This window comes from Phyllostomus hastatus, unplaced genomic scaffold (genome assembly GCF_019186645.2).
Source record: "Phyllostomus hastatus isolate PE091 unplaced genomic scaffold, TTU_PhHast_1.1 phas_contig_86, whole genome shotgun sequence".
Classification (NCBI taxonomy): domain Eukaryota; kingdom Metazoa; phylum Chordata; class Mammalia; order Chiroptera; family Phyllostomidae; genus Phyllostomus; species Phyllostomus hastatus.
The window spans coordinates 76,923,497-76,946,586 of record NW_025333977.1 but is presented as its reverse complement, the minus strand read 5'-3'; the positions used below and the strand labels follow the sequence as shown (position 1 = coordinate 76,946,586).

The 23,090-nt window shown below is 35.1% G+C and overlaps 1 protein-coding gene across 1 annotated transcript in view; it reads right to left on the bottom strand.

The window, feature by feature from the left end:
• The window catches only part of DZIP3 (DAZ interacting zinc finger protein 3), a 107,752-nt gene that overhangs the window by 42,417 nt on the left and 42,245 nt on the right, over positions 1–23,090 (bottom strand). The window contains exons 13-21 of the mRNA XM_045851904.1: positions 21,932–22,008; positions 19,666–20,283; positions 17,307–17,339; positions 16,061–16,230; positions 15,209–15,253; positions 12,205–12,224; positions 9,005–9,173; positions 7,427–7,522; positions 7,137–7,264 (exon numbers count right to left, since the gene is read on the bottom strand). Of these exons, the coding sequence (XP_045707860.1) occupies positions 7,137–7,264; positions 7,427–7,522; positions 9,005–9,173; positions 12,205–12,224; positions 15,209–15,253; positions 16,061–16,230; positions 17,307–17,339; positions 19,666–20,283; positions 21,932–22,008 (1,356 nt within the window). The remainder of the gene's footprint in view (positions 1–7,136; positions 7,265–7,426; positions 7,523–9,004; positions 9,174–12,204; positions 12,225–15,208; positions 15,254–16,060; positions 16,231–17,306; positions 17,340–19,665; positions 20,284–21,931; positions 22,009–23,090) is intronic.

The window sequence follows — 23,090 nt, the reverse complement described above, 5'->3', positions numbered from 1 at the left end:
CATGTTTTCAAGTAAACAATGAGAAATACAAGCTTTGTTATTGTAGTATATAGGAGAATGTGGACAGAGGGTTGAAAAGTAGTAAGACTTCTAAAACTGGCACCTTCCTTTCCTTTGTATACTTCATTATTTCAATGGTTTACCCAGCTCCAGTTTAGAGTGGGAGGTAAGAGCTGACAGAGCTGGTAGGAAATTCAGACGACTTGGATTTGTAAATAATAAGGATAATGTATGCATAGTTCTTATCATCCAGCTTGGATATGAACCAGCTATATATATGTTCAGGCAGTCATAACTTCTCAGTCCTATTTTTCTCATGAATAACATGATAGGGTAGAATTAGATTTTCTTTTTAAAAAGATTGAAAATTCTCAAGCTTATTTAAGTTTACTATATGGGTTTTATTGTCAGAAGTTTCTTAAAATTTATTAAGTGCTTATTGTAATGTGTACATAATGTCGTTTTTATGTAAATCTTCTTTGTTAAAACTGCAATTATCATCAACAAATATTTACCAAGCATTTACTGTAGGATTGACACTGAATTAGGCCAAAGAAAAAAAATTTTTTTGCTTCCTACTAAACACCATATCCTAAGATGAAAGAAATCAATACTACAATTAAAAATTATTTATATTTTCATCATATACTCTTCAAACAAGATCAGGTTAAACAAAAAATGCTCAAAAGCTTATATGAGAACACACACAGTGCTCATTCTTTTTTTCCTCTGCCTAGATGTCCTCTGTCTTTTCTCCCATCTCAACTGACCTAGCCCAGGTTCAATACTATGTTTTTGGTGAAGCTCTTCCTTATCACAACAAAATCCCTATGAAATATAGCTCCATTTGACAATTATGTGCTTTTAAAAACAGAAGGGAGAGGGGAGGGGGTAATGGGGAGGAAAGGGTAAAGGGTTTACAGGAACAACTATAAAGGACACACGGACAATAGCAAGTGGGGGTGGAAATAGGAGGGAGGTGGGAAAGGCTGTGCTGGTGGGGAAAAGGCAGAAAACTATACTTGAACAACAATAAAAATCAAAAGTACCTAAAAAATAAAATAGTTAAACTTTTTGAGATAATCATAGATTTAAGCACAGGTGTAAATAATGATACAGACAGATCCCAAAACCCTTTATGTACCTTCCCCCAATGGTATCATTCTGCAAAATGACAGTATAATAACCAGGATATTGACAGTGACACAGTTCAAGACACTGTACAGTTTTATCACCACGTGGATCTCTCATTTTGCCCTTTTATAGCCACACTAACTTCCCTTCCACTCCCATCTCCTTATAAGCTTGGGACCACTAATCTGTTTTCCATTTTTATCATTTTTGAAATTTTGTCATTTCAAGAGTGTTATAGAAATGGATTCATACAGTATATAGGCTTTGTGGATTGGGTTATTTTACTCAGCAGAGTTCTCTGATATCTGATGTGGAAATATCACTGTTTCATTCCTGGTGATGGTGATATTTGTGTCTTCTCTTTTTTTGTCAGTTTTGCTAGAGGTTCATCAATTTCATTAATCTTTTCAAAGAAATAGCTTTATTTCATGGATTTTTCTTTATTTTTTTGTTTCTAATTTCATTATTTCTAATCTTTATTATTTCCTTCTGCTTGTTTTGGGTTATTTTGTTTTTCTTCTTCCATGTTATTGAGGCAGGAACTTTCATTATTCATTTGAGATTGGGGCACATTAGTTCTTCTCAGAATTGCTTTGTCTGGGTCCCACAAACTTTGATATATTGTATTTTCATGCTAATTTAGTTCATTGTATTTTTATTTCCCTTGGATCCCTAATTTCCTGTTATCTTTGCAATTTTATTTCTAGTATGACCATATGATGATCTGAGCATATGCTTTGCATAATTTTAATTCTTTTAAATTAGCTGAGGTTTATTATGGCCCAGGATACAGTCTATTTGGGTGTATTTCCTATGGACATTTGAAAGCATATGCAGTCTGCCATTATCTGGTGAAGTGTTCTATAAATATTGATGGGATCCTGTTGGTTAATGGTATTGTAGGTCTTCTATATCATTGCTGATTTTCTGTCTAGCAGTTCTGTAAATTTCTGAGAGTAGGGTGTTGAAGTCAACAACTAAAATTGTACATTTTTCTATCAGTTCTATCAGGTTTTGCTTCATGTATTCTAAAGCTCTGTTGTTGGCACATGGAACTTTGTTTTGGTATATACACAGGTGCTTATGCCTTCTGGTAGATTAATCCTTTTACCATCAGTAATATCCCTCTTTGTCTCCAGTAGTTGAATTTGCTCTGAAGTCCATTTTATCATATATTAATAGAGCCACTCCTACTTTTTTTATTGTTTGCATGACATATCTTTTACCATTCTTTTACTTTCAACCTACCTATGTTACTGAACTGAGGGGAGTTTCTTGTAAATAATGTATTATTAGATCACTTTTTGTTTCTTTTCTTTAAATTCCAATTTGTCTTTTAATTAGTGTATTTAGACCAATTGGTCTAAATTGGTATAGTTAATTGGTGTATTTAAGGTAATTATTGATATGTTGATAATTACATGTGCCATTTTATTATTGGTTTTGTTTCCTCTGTTTCTCTTTTTTTCCCTTCTTGTGGGTTATATGAATAATTTTTAGGATTCCATCTTGACTTGATTTTATTTATTTATTTTTAGAAAGGGAAAGTGAGGGAGAAAGAAGGGAGAGAAATATCAATACGTGGTTGCCTCTCATGTGCCCCCTACTGGAGACCTGGCTTGCAACCCAGTCATGTGCCCTAGACTGGGAACTGAACCAGTGACCCTCTGGTTTGCAGTCTGGCACTCAGCCTACTGAGCCACACCAGCCAGGGTGACTTACATTGTTTTTGAGTATCTGCGTAGCTTTCTTAGTTGTTGTACTATATATTATAATATGCATACATAGCCTATGCTATTGTCTTTTCCTACTTTAAGACAAGTTGTAGAAGGGCTGACTCACACTGCTTTGTTGCTGTAGGGTGGAGAGAGGTAGGAGCTCCCAGTAGGGCCTCTTTGGTACCAAATGGGGAGAGGAAAAAAAAGGAGTGCCAACCAGATTCACTGATTGAGACCCAGCTCCCCAAGGGAGAATAGGAACAAAATCTAGCATTAACTAGACTCTCCTCAAATAAGTTTGTAAAGTTTCACCGATACTGGAGAGAGGTGCAGGCTAAACTCGCAGCTAGACCACATTGATGCTGTCCTGGCAGTGGAACTGGAGCACCACTTGCTACACCTCCTAGTGGAGAATGGAAGATAAACTGCCTGCTCAGTACTGCTACCCAGCAAAGGGATCTGAGTTCTGTCATCTCCCTTTGTCAGAGCACACTCCCTGCTTCCAAGGAGTGGTGTGGGCTATCGGTGTTTGGCTGAAGCAGAAGGGTAGTACCAAAATGTTTTTAGTTATATATTTCTTCCTCCTGATCTTCTGGCTAGAGGGAACAGGTTTTACTTCAAGATTTTTCTTCCTGTGTTTATTGGTAATTGTATGTTGGAAGTTTCTGCAGCACCCTGTCTGTGATATATGGGAAGCAATAAGGAAAATCACTGTTGTATTGTTTCCACCTCTCAGAGTCTTCCTATGTTTATCTGTTGTTTAAGGTCCAGGAAGTTTTTTTTTTAATATGTTTTATTGATCATGCTATTATAGTTGTCCCAATTTTTCCCCTTTTGTCCCTCTCCTCCAAGTAACCCCCATTCCCGCAGCAATCACTCCCTTAGTGCATTACCATTAGTCATGCATGTAAGTTCTTTGGCTACTCCATTTCCTATACTGTTCTTAACATGCCCTTGTCTACTCTGTACCTACCAATTTGTACTTCTTAATCCCTTCACACTTTCCCCCATTCTCTCCATTCCCCCTCCCAACTTATACCACTCCAAATGATCTCCATATCTATGATTCTGTTTTTGTTCTACTTGTTTGATTAGTTTGTTTTTTAGATTCAATTATTGATAGTTGTGAATTTATTGCCATTTTAATGTTCATAGTTTTGACCTTCTTTTTCTTCAATAAGCCCCTTAATATTCCATATAATAATTACTTGGTGATAATGAACTCCTTTAGTTTTACTATGTCTGGGAAACTCTTTATCTGCCCTTCCATTCTAAATAATAGCTTTGCTGGATAGAGTAATGTAGGTTGTACGTCCTTGCTTTTCATTACTTTGAGTACTTCTTGCCAGTCCCTTCTAGCCTGCAAAGTTTGAGAAATCAGCTGACAGTCTTTAGGAAACTCCTCTATAGGTAACCAACTGATTTTCTCTTTCTGTTTTTGAGCTTCTCTCTTTATCTTTAACCTTTGGAATTTTAATTATTATGTGTCTTGGTGAGGTTCTCTTTGTGTCCATCTTGTTTGGAACTCTCTGTGCTTCCTGAATTTGTATGTCTATCTCCTTTACCAAATTAAGGAATTTTTCTTTCATTGTTTTTTCAAAAAAGTTTTTAATTTCTTGTTCTTGCTCTTCTCCTTCTGGCATCCCTATGATTCAAATGTTGGTACATTCAAAGTTGTCCCAGAGACTCCTTAGCCTATCCTCATTTCTTTTTTTTCCCCTCCTTTTCCTTATTCTGTTCTGACTGAATTTTTTTCTTCCTTAGATTCCAAATCATTCATTTGATTCTCAGCTTCAACCACTCCACTGTTGATTCCCTGTAAATTTTTCTTTATTTCACTTAGTGTAACCTTCATTTCGGCCTGGGTCTTTTTTTATGGTGTTGAAGTACCCAGTGAGTTCCTTGAGCATCCTAATAACCAATATTTTGAGCTCTGCATTCAATAGATTGCTTATCTCCATTTTGTTTAGTTCTTTTCCTGGAGTTTTGCTCTGTTCTTCTACTCGGGTGTATTTCTTTGTCTTCTCATTTTGGCAGCCTCCCTGTGTTTGTTTCTATGTATTAGGTAGAGCTGCTTTGACTCCATGTCTTAGTAGTGTGGCCTATTATAGAAAAGTGCACCTGAAAGTTGGATGGGGCAGAATCTTTGGTAATTGCCAGGGCAGCACAACTTCTGTGAATCAGGTTGACAGAGTCTTAGATATGGTGTCTCCACTCTATGACTCTGTGTATGGGAGGGCTCAGAAAAAGGACAATGGCTGCTGCCTGGTCTCTGAGGTTTTGTCCAGGAGGAACCTGTCCCGTTGCTCTCACCCTGATGATAGACACTTCCATTTCTCCCCATATGCCACTGGTACCCTTTTGCTCCAGTGCTGGAGTCCAGAGGGAGTGAATCTACGTAAGTCCTAATTTTGTTTTAGGCCCTTTAAGAGGAGATGCCTGAGAATCCCAATTTCTTCTACCATCCTAACCCCCAATGGGGTTTTCTTCTACCAAAAACCTTCTGGTTTTTACAGCCAGAAGTTATGGGAATTTATTTTCCTGTAACTGGAACCCTGGGCTGGGTGGTCTGATGTGGAGTGGGGATCCCTTGCACCCAAGGTATCCCTCCTGTTTTTATCCATTATACATGGATGTGGGACCACCTGATACGTGTCTCTACTTTCCACGCCTGTGACTCATCTGCATGAATGTGACTTCTTTAATTCCTTAGTTGTTGGACTTCCATACAGCTTGATTTTCTGATGATTCTGGCTGGCAGTTGTTTTGTAGTTTAGCTGTAAGTTTTGTTGTGGTTGTGCAAGGAGGCAAGCTGTTTTTACTTATGCCTCCATCTTGACTGGAAGTCAGTTCCAGGAAGTTTTAGTTGTAAGAAAGGACTTGCAAGTAATAGAGTTATTAAATCTACTGGAACTGGAAGTCCCTCTGTTATATGTAATTTTAATCCCCTCATGGTAATCTATAGTTTCTGTTAGCTCACAGTCAATGTCTAACATGTCTTGGTATCTTCTACACATGCCTTACATAATTCTTCTCACAGTTAGCACTTAATATTTGGTGAATGTTCAACACTGAATCCGTATTGAGTGAAGACATATGCATCCCCTAAAGTGATCTGTTTGTAGTCTCAAGCATATAAGGGTGCCTGGGTCAGCTATCAGAGTTGAGAAGGGATATCCTCAGATAGGGAAGGAGAGAGGATGCTCATCTACGTGGATGGCATTACTTTTCTGATCTCTGGTATTACGTAACACATTTCTGGCTTGGTCATTATCTTCCAGGCTAAAAGACAACATTTTGAATCCTTCTTAAGTGATTGTAGCCAGCTTAGTTTGCCTCCTTCTGAACTTAAAGGGTATCTCTAAGTCCAGCAGGAACAAGTCTGAAAATATTTTCAACTGACATTATATTGCCAGGGCTATGGTATTCAGTTCTTATTAAAACCCCCTTCTACTTCAATGATATGGTTTGTGGGAGAAAATTTAAGACCTAAATCTCTGTCAAATATTTCTCCAATTTTACAATTAGTATTTTGGACTCATCACTTTAATATATTTCCTAGAACTTGTCTATTTTCCTTATTATCAGTCTAAGCTAAAAAAAATTATTTCAAATTAGACTTCACAGACAACTGGTATCTTGTGTTACTACTGTGCATTAAAATAATTTGTTATAAATTAGATTACTCTTTCAATTAATACTCATTGGAGGCAGTGACTATTAGAAAAATATAAAGCAAAACACTTGTTTTTCCCCATTAAGTCAGAATTGTTAGTCTTAGGAATTTAATACTTAAGGTTATAAGAGAAATGAAATTGGAAGGGGTCATAAGAGTCTCCAGGAATCTAATTTATTTTCAGTCTCTTGGGGTTGGAACACAAATACTCTAAGGGACCAACATAAAAAAGTATGCCCATGATTCCATGTTGTCTTTGAGGAATATATTTATTATATGCTATAAAGAAACAATCAAACATTGGCATATTTTTACAAACTAGAGTCATGATCTGAAAGTTAATTATCTTTCTCATGAAATTCTATTATCTTCACACTTGTTCATCTAATACATGAAAAGCTTGATATATAGAGTGATCATTTGCTTATTTTTCAATTCAACTGGCAAGGCAAAAATAGAGTTGATTTTTAACCAAGTGCAGTCCTGTGGCTGGCAGTTCCTAATGTGCAGTCACAATGCCACCTAGTGGCTACTTAGGGATTATCTTTTAAGGATAGAGTTCATTATGGAGCAAACCCAGAATTTTTTATTAATAGATTTGTACTTACTTGGAAACTTTATTGATTCCAAAAGCCACTTGTTGGTTAAGAGATGCAATAATTTTGTCTCTCTTTTTAATCTGCATTTGGTTTTCTTGCCACCGAAATGTCACTGTTTTCAACTGTCTTTTGAAATCCTGCTCAAAGAAAAATAGTACTTCAATTAATGCTGTTCAAGTCACCAGAAAGTGAAAGAAAAAAATTGGGTTCTTTTAAAAAAGTACCATTTGAAAATGCCATTGAGTTTAAAATTTGAACTATCTCTGACTTATCTCAGATCTAATAGCAAAAGTACTTACCTCACACTGATAGTGCAATTTATACAGCTGTTGTTGTCGAGCAAGCTTTTCCTTCTCAGTTTCTCCATATTCTGCAGATACCTTGTTGGTTGAGCCCTATTGAGCAAATGAAATATGCATGCTTTATTTTCTTCATTTAAAAAAGTAATGATATTTTAATTATTTAAAGGGGATTTAAAGTTACTATCGATTGCCTATTCATGCTTTATAGGTCTCAGTGCAAACACCCCTTCTGATTAGTTTAGATAAACCCTACCTTTCCCTAATTAGAGAATTCACTAATTAATACCATAGTTACTTGTCCACTGATGCAGCTATTAGATAACATTACCTGCATGCTTACCATGTTTTAGGCATTTTTTTTTTTTGGTAACACTTTTACTGCCAAGAAAATTCTATGAGGTAGACAGTGATTACTCCATTTCAGAGATGATAAAACTGAGTAACTTGCCTAAGGTCACACAGTGAGTAGACAAGCCTTAATTGCCCAAGCACTTACTATTATTACATGACACACCTTATTGTTCAAATTCTCCACTATATTATAAACACTATTATCACACAGTCCATGTCATATCACAGCTCTTGGGACAAAGCAGGTGCTAAATGTTTTCTGAGTAGAAGAATGAATTTACTTTCAAAAGGTGTATGACTTTTTTTTGAAAGGTATATGACATTTTGTTCTGTTTTCAAGTTCTCATAATTTTCATGGCTGTTCAATGAAAACCAAAGGTTCACATTTCAACTTTAGCATGACATCCAAAGCTCAGAATATTTCATTTCAGTTAAAATATACATAGTATGATATTATAATTGGAAAGGAGAAAAAGGTATGACAATTTATGAATGCTGTATTATCAACCAGGAAATCATTTGTGCTAACTGTACCCTTAGACAATCAATATTCTTACATACTATACATCATTATGTTTAAACAATGTAACAGATTATCACAAAACTACCTCAGTATAGAATTCTTATGGGTAGGTAAATCAAGTAGTTTTTTTAAAAAATATTTCATATGCTTTGTCTGATTATGTGCTCTGTAGAGTACTTAAATCATGTTCATATGCATCTTTCTAAGTAGGTGTCTCATTCCTGGTAATGAGTACTACCAGGAAAGAAAACAAAGAAAACACTGTTGTACACTGATATTTTTTGTAGACATTACATGGTAACAACCAAGTTTAATTTAAAAACAGTAAGAGTAGCTTTGTTTTATAAAACTGTTTTTCTCATGAAATTTAATCCAATGGGATTACGCTAGTTTCACCCCCTCTTCCAAGGTAGCAAACCCTTTACAAGGAATATAGTTGTAATCAATACATTCCCTCTGCCCAATAATTAAAACCAGGAAATGATATCAGGGCTAAAGTGAAAAGTTTTAGCTCCTAAGGTCTTTTTTCCTTCATCATCCCTTTGTCCCTCCCTTTCTGTTTTTTTTTTTTTTCTTTCTCCTCACAAACACAGTATAAACCACTAGGTGCATGCTGTTCAAAGAGTCAAGGGGAAAACAAAGGTTAATAATTATTTCTGGAAAAAGGAAGGCAGGGCTATACCCTCTCCAATCGGGCCTACCTGCTCTATCATGTCCAGAATATGCAGTTCACCCAGGCTATAGACCTTGTCTTCAGTAGCATAATCTTCTGGAACATCACTTGCATCACCTTTCATAAAGTTACTGACTGGGTATAGATCTGCTTCTTGCTCTGTCTTCAATTGCTCTTCCTTTTCTACCATATTTGGGCTAGAGTAGTGACAAAAATCAATGTAATCTTTCAGAACTGTATAGGTTTTTCATCTAAACCATTATGTCCTAAATTAATATTGCACTGGTCTCATAAGATGATCAGTATCAGAAGGGCTCATGGTCAAAGAAAGTTTAGACAGTGCTCAAGCTGGGGGCTGGGTTATTTCCCTTGAAGAGCACAGTGAATTTTGGCATATTTGAAATAGCATTCAATCAAAGTAATCAACTATTCTGCTCATCCCAGTGTTTTCAAGAACTATGAGACCATGAAGTTCCTTTTTCAAATTTTAACTATTAACATCAATTACTTTGGAAAATATTGACACACATTTCCACACATACTATATTATTTTATCACAACATTCTTGACAGGTAGGTTGGTTTAGTCAACTTCAGTACCTAGGTACCTTGCATGTTTAAATAGAAGATTGCAAATAGCAACATAAAGTACATTTTTAAATACAGGCTTCTTTGTAAAAGGACCATATAAAAACTGTAGTGATAATATGGATTTTGGTCACTAGGAACTACTACAAAAGAATGAAAATACTACATGTACACAGGCAATTAGTCCATTTTTATACCAATGTCTAAATGCATGTTACTATTCTTTCAGTTGACCTACTATTTAGTAGCTATACATTTCTTTCCTAATCTCATTGAATGGTAACAAAAAGTAGTACTTTTACTTATTTACTTACAGCATGATATAAATGACTTGATTTTATTAGTGAATAGAAAGAAAAAAGGTAACTCTGGGATGTATCATTACTTCTTTTATGCCATTGAGACCTAGAAAAATCAATACCTAATGCTTATAAAATAATTTGTAAAATACTATAAAACACTCATTTGGTATCACTGAGGTATTCAGGATGATCCAAATATTTTGGAAAGGTCAATGAAATCAACTGCTTGTATATACCACTGGTTCCCAAACAAAATTAATTTTCCAAATTACCAGAACTTTAAAAACATTACATTTTCCAGGCACAAACAACTGTAAAAATATATAGATAAATTTGTATTTTTTAAAGCTCAAAAAAATTATTCCTAAATTTTTAAAGTATGATTAATAGCATTGTGATACGATAAGAAAATGTTCATATTACTAAATCATGTAAACTAGACATGTAGTAGTAAAATTACATCAACTTAGGGATTGAAAACACTTCAACAGAGAACAAAATGTTTCAATGAAATATAAAGAACAAACTGACAGTAACCAGAGAGGAGTGGGGAGGGGGATAATAGGGGATAATGGGGGCCCATCAAAGAACATGCATGAAGGACACATGGACAAAGCCAAACTGGGTGGGTTTGAGGGTGGGAGGCGGGGATGGGTGAGGCGGAGGGGCATGGCAGGGTGAAAATGGAGACAATTGTACTTGAAAAACAATAAAAAATGAACAAAATGTTAAGGGAAGAATGAAGCAAATGTGGAAAATAGTGGTAATTGTTGAATCAAAGTGATAGGTAGATATACTAATATAGCTATATTATTTTCTTTACTTCTGTGTGCATTTGAAAATTCGCATTTGAGCACTGGCAGGCGTAGCTCAGTGGATTGAGTGCAGGCTGCAAACCAAAGCATCGCAGGTTCTATTCCCAGTCAGGACACATGCCTGGGTTGCAGGCCATGGCCCCCAGCAACGGCACATTGATGTCTCTCTCTCTCTCTCTCTCTCTCTCTATCTCTCCCTCCCTCCCTTTCCTCTCTAGAAATAAATAAATAAAATCTTCTTTTAAAAAAGGAAATTTGCGTTTAAAAGCTAGCACCCTGTGATTTTATGATCATACAGGTTTTGGTCTACACTGTAGAGCAAAATGACTGATGACACTATTTCACTCTTTAGTAAGTTATTTTTATGGCATTTAGACACAGCCTAAAAATTAAAAATATATATATATTGCTCTGGGGCAGCGATTTTCCACCTTTTTCATCTCATGGCACACATAAACTAATTATTAAAATTCTGTGGCAAATGCAAAATTATATTTTTTGCTGATCTGACAAAAATAGGTAGAATTTTGATTCATTCACACTGGACAGCTATTGCTGTGTTGGCTGTTGTCATTTTTTTACTTGATGATCTGAAAGATCGTCTGTGCCTCTGACTAAGTAGTCAGGCATTGCGTGTTTTAAAAATTCTTGCACTGCTCTAGGTGCTCAACTTGTTAACAGAGAAAGGGAAAACCTATCCTGGATGGTGAACTATTTACTTACCAAGTGGATAATATCAATTATCAGTGAGAAAATACCAACTACAAGTGATGGCTTTAAAGTTAACAAAATATATATGCTCTTGTTACCATATTAAAGATAACATGTTCTCACAGTGAGTTCTGTAAAGGTACTAATTTCAGTTAACAAATTTTTGGTGGGTATGATAATCTCTTCACCGGACTATCTCCCCTACCTACTTCCTTCTTCTTCTACATTGTCATCAATCTAATGACTGTGCAATATAGCTCACACTGATCTTTAGACATTTTAAAAGTTTCCAGTAAGTATTCAAAATTCACTGTTAACAACCAGAATTAAAAACAAACAAACAAACAAAACCCTTCAGGTTAATTAAACAAATTAAACCAAAACAAATCAATCAAACTCTTATTAAGGAATCATTGGGACAAATAATTTTCTGTCCTTTAAAGTTAAGTCTTACTGAGTAAATAAGTCTTATTTAGTAAAGCTAAGTCTTAAATTGTCTTTAGCCAAATCTATACTGTATTTTAAAAGAATTTATGCTGAACCCAAAGTAGTCCTCAAATCAAGTGGTTAGCATTGGATAACTCTTGAGTAGCCTTGTAGAAAAATGGCAAGAAATAATATTCTACCAAAGTAAATGATAATTTTACTTTTTGTCACTTTCTGTAAATGGTGACAACTTCTTAAGATATGGGGTTGTTCTTTCTTCTCTTAATGAAAGCACTTCCCAAAGCAAGGCTGTGCCATATTGGCAAAGCACATTTTGAAAGTACTAAGAAAAATTTTAAAAGTAAATAAACTAATACTTATACTTGCTCTCCTTTTGATTCCTTATTCTGAAAAATAGCATCAACAATTAGTAATCTATATCAACTTTTTCAATATGGCATAATGATCTGACTACATTTAGGTCAGTGTTTCTCAAACTTTTTTGACCACAACCATAATAAGGAATATATTTTACATAATAATGTAAATGCACTTACATAAGTATACATAAACCATATTATGTTATAAACTACATATTTGTGTCTCCTCCCCCAAATACATACATTAAAACCCTAACCCCAATGTGATGGTAACTGGTGGTAGGCCCATTTGGAGGTAATTAGGTTAAGATGGTGTTGTAGTCCTCACAATGGAATTAATGCCCTTACAAAAAGAGACCAGAGAGCTAGCTAGTGCTAGCTCTAGCTCACTGGCTCCTCTCTCCTTCTCCCTCTCTCTTGCCCTGCCACATGATGACACAGCAAGAAGGTAGCCATCTGCAAAGGAAGAAGAGAGCCCTCACCAGATACCAAATCTGCTGGTACTTTGATCTTAGACTTTCCAGACTCCAGAACTGTGAAAAATAAATGTTGTTTGAGTCACCCAGTCTATTACAGTTTGTTACAGCAGTCCAGACTAACTAAAACAATGGGTGATGACCTCTGGAAATTTTTTTATTCCTACTAATTCTATTTCCTCCTTTAAAATGGTAGTTGTGACCCACTAAATTAATTTTGTAATTGCATAATGAAACACACTTGAAAATCACTGATTCAGAAATTAGAAGTGACTATTGGGGATGAGTTTGTACCTATTGATATATCTTGGGAAATGGTACATAGAATTCTCATTTACAGAATCCTATACTAAATATAAGAGTTTTGAAAACTGACATGCAAAATAGCAGATTTATACATTAAAAATCTTTTAAAAAGAAATGTTAGGGAAATCACAATTGGGAGAAAATGTTATAAAGCCCTAAATTTTATGTTCATTAAAACAGAAATGTAAAGGCAACACACTAAATAAAGGTAATACCAATGTCATTTAATATATATTAAATTATTTCGAGTACTAAAAGTATTCATTACTCTTAAATGAGTTATAGTATTAATTTCTACCATCTCTTGTTTACAAGAAACTTTAGAGTCTCTTTCCCTACAGATTCCATAATGTATTAAAATACTTACAAATCTGTTTTGTTTTACTGTCTGTATGCTAAGAGGATTTTTGTGTTCCACTGTCTGGTCAATGTGCAGTGCCAGTTTGATTCTACAATTAAGAACTATGAACTCCTGCCTTGGTTCGAGTGTACCCCACAAACTGAGTTGAGAAGACTTTTGGTTGTTCATAATGAACATATCTAATATATTTGATTAGTATTTCTGAAACCCTTTTTAGTTTTTTCCATAACTTTAAGCCAATGCACATATCAGTCTGTCTTCTTAGATGCACCTCAACAACTTCTGTTCTCTAGAGAGGATGTCAGTTTGAAGGCCTGTTTATTTCCTGCCATGTTTCTTTTTATCTCCAAGCTTCATCACAAAGGCTATTTTTCTGCCATCTGCTTTACTTCTCTTTTCTATTCCAAACCCTTAATTCCCCTGGGTGGGTGGTAGGGATAGGAGCAAGAGTAACAGTAATTAGCTAATTAATACTCTTCATGAAAGAGTAACATATGAATAATTAATATTTAAATAACCCTAAAGTGTTATTTACAATTTGCATATATTAGAAGCTAAATGCTAAATTCCTAACTGAAGAAAGGGAACATAAAGAATAGCTACAAAGTATCTATAGGTACAAGTAAGAAGTTATCTGTACTGTATGCTCTATTTGCTACACAAATTTTACTTTTTTATCACGTTCTTCCAGTGAGCCTCTGACAGGTGTTTTTAGGACTTCAGCTTCTGTTAGGTAGCAATGTCCAAAACAAATAATTAACAAAGGTCACAATTTAATAAAGAGGGGCTTTACTGTCACTTTATTAACACAAGCAAATTTCTGTAAGCCAGAATTTTTCATGAGGAGAACTCCTGATTCGAAAATTAAACTGACTTGATTGTTATTACTGGTTGCTTATACTACAAGTAGACAATTCTTTGTACTTAACAGCAATTGAGCATATGAATGTGACTATTCTATATGAAATGATCATATGCAAAAACTTTAGCATTTTTTAGGTACTATACTTTAAAATTTAAATAAAAGACATAAGATCTCTCTTCAAATGTCCAAATTTTATCTTGATAAAAAATATATTAACGGACTTTAACATCTTTTAGTAACATAAATTGGCAAACAACTTAAGGTGTTTAAGAAAATCAAAAAATTCCTAGACAGTTGCTCACATTGTAAAAAAATTTTTTACTATTACTAGAGTATGAAGTTTTGATAATGTTTATATTTATTTTCAGTTGCAGTTATTTCTTAATTTTAATTTGAAAATAAAGTCTGAATTAAAAAATTAAGTCCTCCCCAAAAGACTCGAGTTTCCCTTGGAGTTTTCCAAGCACTTAAAAACACTTCTTGCTAAAACTGCTATAATCAGTAACTTTTTTTTTTCAACTGGCAAAAAACAAGGAAGAGGCATGAAAGCAGTGTTTCTGCATTTGTATCATTTTTGCACATTATTGCATTGTGGGCAGACTCTTATAGACACAAGGAAATGAAAATTTTTTAAGGTTTTAAAAAATGCTTCTGAACATATCAGTAGAATTATGAACACTGAGCAGGCATTTTTAAAATAAGAGTGGTATGAAGAAATTAATGGGATCTCTAAGTGACTAATTCTGTTTCTTATTTGTATATTTAAATGTATAAGTTTTGATTTAGGGAAGTAAAGTAGGTACACTGTAAGTGTAAGTTATTCAGGATCTAACACACATGGACTTCTCTATAATCATATATTCAATAAGCTATTGACATTTTTAAAGTCATTTGTGCTCTGTGTCTACTTGGATTAATTTTAAATTCTAATGGTGAATCCACATACTACCCAAGTGTTCATAATTAGACATTCCTCTATTATAATGCTAATATAGTCTCTTACCTTTTTATTCTTAGTCTTTTTCTTTTTCTTTGGTTTACTCCTAACCTGATAAGTTAAAAAAAATCATTTACTACAAAATCCAACCACATAATGGGTTATTTTCCAAAATATATTTCCTCTAACCACTGAAATCTTTTATCTTGTAATATAGATTATATTTTCTTCCTAGACATTATTGAAAATTTTTATTTAATATCAGTCTTCTGCTCCTGAAAAAATCAATGTTGTATAATGGAACATTATACATATACATATAACGTCAATGAGTAGATCACTGAAAAAAGCTCCCAAATCCTCACTTCTACATGTGCATGCATGAGTAACAAAGAAGGAAGGCACTTTTCAAAAGTCAACATATTCAGGTCCACATGATGAAAAATAAGCCTAGGAAGAATTTAGTGACTATATAGTAACTGTTACCACTTATCTACAAAGAAATACAGAAATTGCATCCTGGATGATTTTAAGTCTACCTTCGTGCAAATGGTGTTGAAATATCCCTGTTTCTCCTCCTTTCTCTCTTCTTCTATTCCCCACTATGCTTTCTTCTACTTTCTGTTAGCCTCCCACATTCACTCCCATTAATCAGAATAAAGAAATATATTCAGAAGTCTAGCATAGTGCTTGGCACATAATAAATGTTCAATAAACATTGGCAACATGAATGGTTAAGGCAGGAAACATTATGGGGTGAAGTACTGGTGAAAAAACCATCCCAATTTAAGCTTTGTGTGAATGTTATGATAAATATAAATCAAGATTGTCTGGAATCCTTTAAGCATAGCACATGCAACAAATTAAAGGCCCTGATTATTAAGTTCTTCTAACTCAAACATTAATGAGAGTGCATACTTCCTGGAGATCGTTAATAGATTCTGTGGAAGATTCACTGGGTATTGATGCCCCATCTTTATTTATTTCTGTTAACTGTATTCCAGGGTTTGATTTCACATTTATATTGTACCCCATGAGAGGTGGACTTAGTTCTTCTTCCTCATTCTGTAATTCTTCTATTTCATTACCTAAGTATTAAAGATAAAACACTCAAAATTCAGATGCACCCAATTTTAGCTTCTTATCACTATTATAAATGCATTTACCCTCCAAAACATTATTCCAGAAATAGAAATAGATGACATCTTACTCTGCTCAATTACTAGATGAAAATAAAATGCCCATTTATTAATAACCATGTAATAGGTACATAATCTAGCCAAAACCAATTAGTATGAACCCAAATACTAAAGTATCTTACTGTTATCTTAAGTAAATGCTACATATTAGATATTCTAGAACTTAAGTTGACTCTAAATATTATATTTTGAGAACCTTGACATTGACCCTATTACACTGCAAGTAGAATTATTTTAGGACATAAATCTAAAAGACAGAAAAAGCTAAAATGTCTACTTTCTCCCGCTTTTCCTTATTTTTCACAATCAAAGATTTTGAAAGGCTATCAGCCCCTTATTACGTGACTTCTTCTTTGACACCAAGCTCCTTGATATTGCCCCAGGGTTTCAGTCTCAAACTTGTGAACTTCATCTGAGTGATCCCAGATGGTCCAAACAAAACCCACCATGTTATTAAGTATAGTTTTACTCCCAACAAAACCCATGGTGTTTTTTCCTTAAGTAAATTTTAATTGCACAATATAATTACATTAAACAAAAATAGCACAAAAATAAACATTAAAAAAAATTAGCAACTAACCATCCAGCAAAAAAGAATATAGCTTTAACAATTGATAGCTAACCAGAAAAAAGGTATGTAAACTAAACAGAAGCATATATGAGCAGCGAGAGCAAGCAGGTGGGCACTTCTGCCTGTGTGTCAAAAGTTAAAATACTATGCTTGAGTAAACCCTGGGGCACAGGCACCAAGACCAAGACAGAGTAAAAAGGTTCAAATTAGATTCAGCTGACCAGTAGTAATCTGACTATATAATTTTCCAAGACTCTAACAATTGCCATACAGTTTATCTGACAAAGTAAGACTTACTTCATAAGGGATTGCTCTTATAGTCACTATAAGAGCAATCCCTTAGCTTTCTCAAATTGAAAGGTCACTTAGGCATTTTGTTTTTTAGAATACTTACGCTGACTGCCAGTTATTGACTGTAGAGCAATTCCTATGACACATAAAGAAAACATTTAGAGGTGCAATTGCAAATGCAACCAACAAATATATGACTGGGCCTAAGAAAAGCAAGGAGGTTTTTATACTGCGCCAAGTAATTTTATAATTGATTATAAAATAATTAGCTTCACTTATGAATCTAGTTTAAACAAGGCATGGTGTTTAAACATAAAGGTTATAAACTCATGATTAGAGGAAGGTCAGTAAACAAATATTTTGATAGTTCTTGAAAGATAATGCCTAGAATATAAGCACTTTAAACCAAGCCACAAATTGTAATGCTTTATAGTCTTAATTTTTTTGTGTGATTGCAATTATTTTTTAAGTTTTTTTATTGTTGTTCAAGTACAGTTGTCTCCATTTTCCCCCCACCCTTCCCCCCACCCCAGCCATCCCCACATCCCACCCTCGAACCTACCCCCTTTGGCTTTGTCCATGTGTCCTTCACACATATTCCTGACAACCCTTCCCCCTTTCCCCTATTATCCCCTCCCACCTTGCCTCTGGTTACTGTCAGTTCTTAATTTGAAAGTCATGAAATATTTAATAGCCAATTACGATGCAAACTTCCATAGGAACTTTGAGACCTTTTTAGCAATGTTTATTATCCTGATCAGCAAGCACTACATTCTCCTCGCCCATTAATATTATATCAGGCTCTAGCGAATGAATGGTATATAAAAAAGACAACCTTCATAGATATTTAGTGGGGACAATGGATACTAATCAAATAATTAGATGCACAAATGAAAGCTGCAACTGTTAATAACTACTAGGAAAGAGATATAAGATGCTAGAAAAGTCTCTGTTAAAGGGTGTTGACCAATAAGCTCTTCAGACCACCTGAGTGAGAATTCTTGAAATGCCTTGAATTTAGTTAGTGCTCAAAGTACGTTCTCAAATATTACCTTTATTCTCATAAGTTTTTGTTGTTTAAAATCTTAACAGAGTGAATGTGTTTTTTAAAAACCCTGTAATCAGCCCTGGCTGGCATAGCTCAGTGGAGTGAGTGCGGACTGGGAACCAAAGTGTCCCAGGTTCAATTCCCAGCCAGGGTACATGCCTGGGTTGCAGGCCATAACCCCCAGCAACCGCACATTGATGTTTCTCTCTCTCTCTGTCTATCTCCCTCCCTTCCCCTCTAAAAATAAACAAATAAAATCTTTAAAACAAAACAAAACAAAACAAACCCTGTAATCTGTAAGTCAAAGGTCTTTGCCTGACATTCTTATATAATCAAACCTGGCATTCTCTCCTTTTATGCTCAAAGAAATCCCTTAAAAGTTAAGCAAGAAAACACAGTGGTATCCTAGAGCATTAAAGGAATGGGATAGGGGCCCAGCAATCATCTGTGAAAAAAAAATCTAGACCTGTGCAGCAATTCCTAGAAACCTGGGAAGTTGTACATTTAAACAGCATCAGTGTGGTCATCAGTTGCTCACTAGGTAGTATGGCTAATAAAATAACTTGGGATCAGGAAAAATTACCCAGAACAGCACAACAAGGATTTCGGTGATGCTGACATGCCTCCAACTCTGCTTTGCATGATGAAAGGCTACCTTGGTATGTTGGAGAAAGGGTAGAAAGTCTTTTCCATATCAATATAGTGCCTAGAAATGGACTCTGCTGACTTTAGATACTTGCATAAATGTTTTCTAATTTTTTAAATAACCCATGGCCACTGTGTAGCTGTCAAACATATAAACATCAAGATTCTGCTGGAAAGGAGGAGAAACATACACTTGTGGTATCTAAAAGTGTATCCTTGAAACACACAGTACCAGCATTTCATGGTTTTAGGCATTCTTAATTTTGCAGAAGTAATATAACTCTTCTACTTAAAAATCTTCAACAATTCCTTTATGATAATTCAAACCTCAACATGGTAAGAGAAATCCTCTTGAATGTATTCTATGGATACGTCTCTACTTTAATATCTTTAAGATTTACTACTTAGTCTACTTTAAGGCCAAATTTTTAGTTCCCTGAACTATATTTTTATGTTTCTATACCTTTATTCTTGATTCCTTTTGAAACATTCTACTCCATCTTCTTCACTTAGGTAACTTTTACATGTGATTTAACAATTCCTCAAATATTATATTCTCCAGAAAGTTGTTTTTTTTTTTTGACTCTCTTAGGCTAGGATTTCCCATGGTGTTCTGGAACATCTCTAGCACTATAATTTCTATTAGCTTCTTGATGAATCTATTCTCTCAAGAATGTGAACCCTGAATCTCCTGCCCTTGGCACTTTGCCTGGGACACAGCAGATACTCAGTGAAGGTGTACTGGTTGAAGTAAATAATTATTTTGTACCTTGCTGGTAGCAGGATAACATCCTTTGGATGATTTCTGGTACTAGTATGCCTAGGTAGACAGACAGCTGATTGTAATCAAGGGAGATATTCTCAATGGGATTCTCCTTCACTTTATCAATATCCTCTTGCTTCATTCTGAGGCGCAGAAGAGTATCTGAAACTTTTTTCCAAATTGAATTGAATTGTGACTCAGTGAGACCATTCATCAAAATCTCACTAAAGAGGATATCCCTGTATTTGCACAGCCTCAGGATGTCTGCGGACTTAGAGAGATCAGAAGATGGTGGTTCCATATTCCAGCCTTTCTGGGGTGCCGGGAATACATTCAAATGTTTTATGAGAGCTAATAGGAGGTGTAAGTCAAACTGTTTGGACTGTGGTAGCTCCTTGTTTGGGGGATAAAGCAGATGCCATGTTCCACCCAAAGGGTGATTAGTCCAAAGGTGGTTGTAGTAGGGTTCCAGCACATTCTTGTGAATAAGAAGCTCTTTTTTCAAAAGAGGGGGTGGCAGAGCCTCATCAAATATTTGCCAGACAATGTCAGTACCAGAAATAATAATTATATGAAGCAGATGATAGAAATAATTATAATCAAGTTTGAAGATAGGCATTTCATCTGAAAATAAATTTTGACAAGTCAAAACATTCCACATTAATGCTATTTTTCTATGGTCTCCTGTATTACATGCTAAGCTCTTGCAGGACAGGGACTAGTACAAAAAAATGAAATACAGTACAGAGCTTTGCCACAGCCAGTGCTCAATACACATGCTGCTATCTGGCTAGTTGACAAAAATTCAAACAAAAACTCTGTGTCCCCAAGCAAAAGTAATCACAAAGACTAATCATCACAGAAGCCTTTCAACCATCCAGGGTTTTGTTCAAGTAAATGAGCTTTGGCAACCAAATGGCATAAAAGTATTAGGCTTTCAATTCTAAAGAACGTCAAGCATGGTAATTGCCAGTGTTTAATTATACTTTTTAAGAACTGATGAAAATGTTTTAGTTTCCACTGCCCACTAGCCACTGAACACTGAAAATGCTGCTTGTCTAACAATGAAATTGAGTTTAAATTTTTCTCTAATTTTAAATTTAAATAGCCACATATGGCTAGTGGCTACCATATTAGATAACACAGAACTGTATCAAGAACCATAAAGTGATATGATGCCTTGCTACACAAAGTGTAGGCCATGGACCGGCAGCATCAGCATCTACATGGGAACCTGTCAGAAGAGGAGAATCTCAGGCTCACCCTAGAGCTAATGAGTTGGCACCTAATATTTTAACAAAATTGCCAGATGGTTGAAGACCATTAAAGTCTGAGCCTCAGACTTTAAAGTCTATTAAAGTCTGAGACCCAGTTATCTAATAAACCTCATGTTCTTAGTCTCTCAAAAAAAGAGAGTAATGATTGAGTAGGTATTTTATCAATAAAATGGAATAAGGCATGAGATCGAACTATTCCATATTTTTCTGGTTGGTTATCACTTCCAATAAAGGAAAATGGGTTGAGATGAGTTAGAAAGTGGTAGGAATGTGGTATATGATGGTATATTCATTGTAGGAATATAACAATATATTTAGCATGAAATGAAGCTTTATTATTTTATCCTTCATGATTCTATTTCAAGAGAATTTTAAATTAATATTCTTGCTTGATATACTTGACATGCACTGTGGAGGCAAACAAGGTTACAAAGCAAATGATGCAGGGAGCTTTCTCTGGGTTGCCAAGTAAAAAGACAGCTGGAATCAGGGACATCCATTCCTCTTAGCAATAAGGAAGGCCACTAACCTATTCTTCCATGGGACCAGGAGCCCTTAAGGTCTCCAAGTGCTGAGCAGGTGGCATTTACTATCACATACTCCTACATAGCTGGTAACTAAGCTTATACTACTTGGTCTTGAGTCTAAAATGTCCATTCCTTCCATCCTACTCCATTAACAGGGAACGAAACAAGGGAGGAGGAGTTGGTAGGGAATCTGGTGAAGCCTGATCTAATAGTGAAGTCACAGTTATGCACTGGACTAGCAAAACTCTTCAAAGAATACCAAGGTAATGTGAAACCCATAAACCTGCTATGTTTCTGTCCATGAATTCTATGCTACACAAAGTAATACTTGCAAATAATCCAAGTAATCTAAGCCCAGTGAATGGCAAACACGAAAACACATGGTTGTTAATGGAATGATATTTTACAGAGTAAGTCAAAATTTTTAACACACTTTTCAATGGGAAGCATATAAAAATAAAATAATACCTTTTGTACTATATTTTAAACTGATCTTCGGTCTTTCATCAGTATCAGTTATTTTCAGAGACATCAACTTTTTATAACTGCAAGTGGAAAAAATTGTTACAGTTACTACCAAAGTTAATCAAGATTTCTGGTATTAGCATGACTATCTAAGTGAGTATTTTCTTCTCCTCCTCCTGGAAATTGTTTAAAAGCAAAGGAGAAAAAGGAACAAACAAACAAAAACACCAATAATGACAACTCCATGTTGTCATTTTCATTAAAATTAAGAGGAAAGTAGAATTTCTAAATTTCATCTCAAAAAAAAGTCACACAACTAGCTTACTTGCAAGAAGGCTGTGTAGCAGCAGAAAAATAGAAATCTTTGCCTTTTAAAAAAACCACTGAAACTGGAACTCCTCCCAGGTCATCCCCCATCACTTCTTACCAATAATTATCCTATGAAAATTCAATTCATTTAATGACAAGTAATTTTTAAAAAAGGAAAAACAACAGATATGACATCAATATAAACATTTTTTTAAATTAAGGGAAAAGTAGCAAAGTTTATTAAATGGACTAAACACTAAGGTTACCATCAAAATGGTTATCACCATTTTGTCTGGATCTGGAACCAAATCCAGACAAAAACAGTACAAAAAGAAGACTGTAAAATCAATTTCCCTTAAGAACATTGAGCAGAAATCTATTAAACATATTAGAAAATTGAATTCAATGATAAAGATTCTCTCCCTAATCAAACTCTAATAAGACTCCTCTGACCTCTTTTTCAGCTAGGCCCCACCCTTCTCCATGTCCTCAAGAGCTCACATTTAGCAAGAATTACCCAAGCCACCAGCCCCAACCAACAGCAGAGAGCAATCAACAGCTTACCTAATCACAAAGCCCAGCCTACAGCCTTGCCCAACTTCAGAGCACAGCTTGCAGCCCTATCCCATCTGACCATGAAGACTGACCTGTGACCCCACGTAAATGTGAAGTCCAGCTAGTGGTACCATCTACCCAAGGAGCAGAACCTGAGGCCCCACCCAACCAGAAGCAACTGCAGAGTTTAGGCTATAGCCCTGTCCAATCACAGGATCCAAATGGTAGCAATACTCTGCCAAGAATCAAAGTCTTTGAACCTACCTGACCAGAGGTGATTGCAGAGCATAGCTAGTGG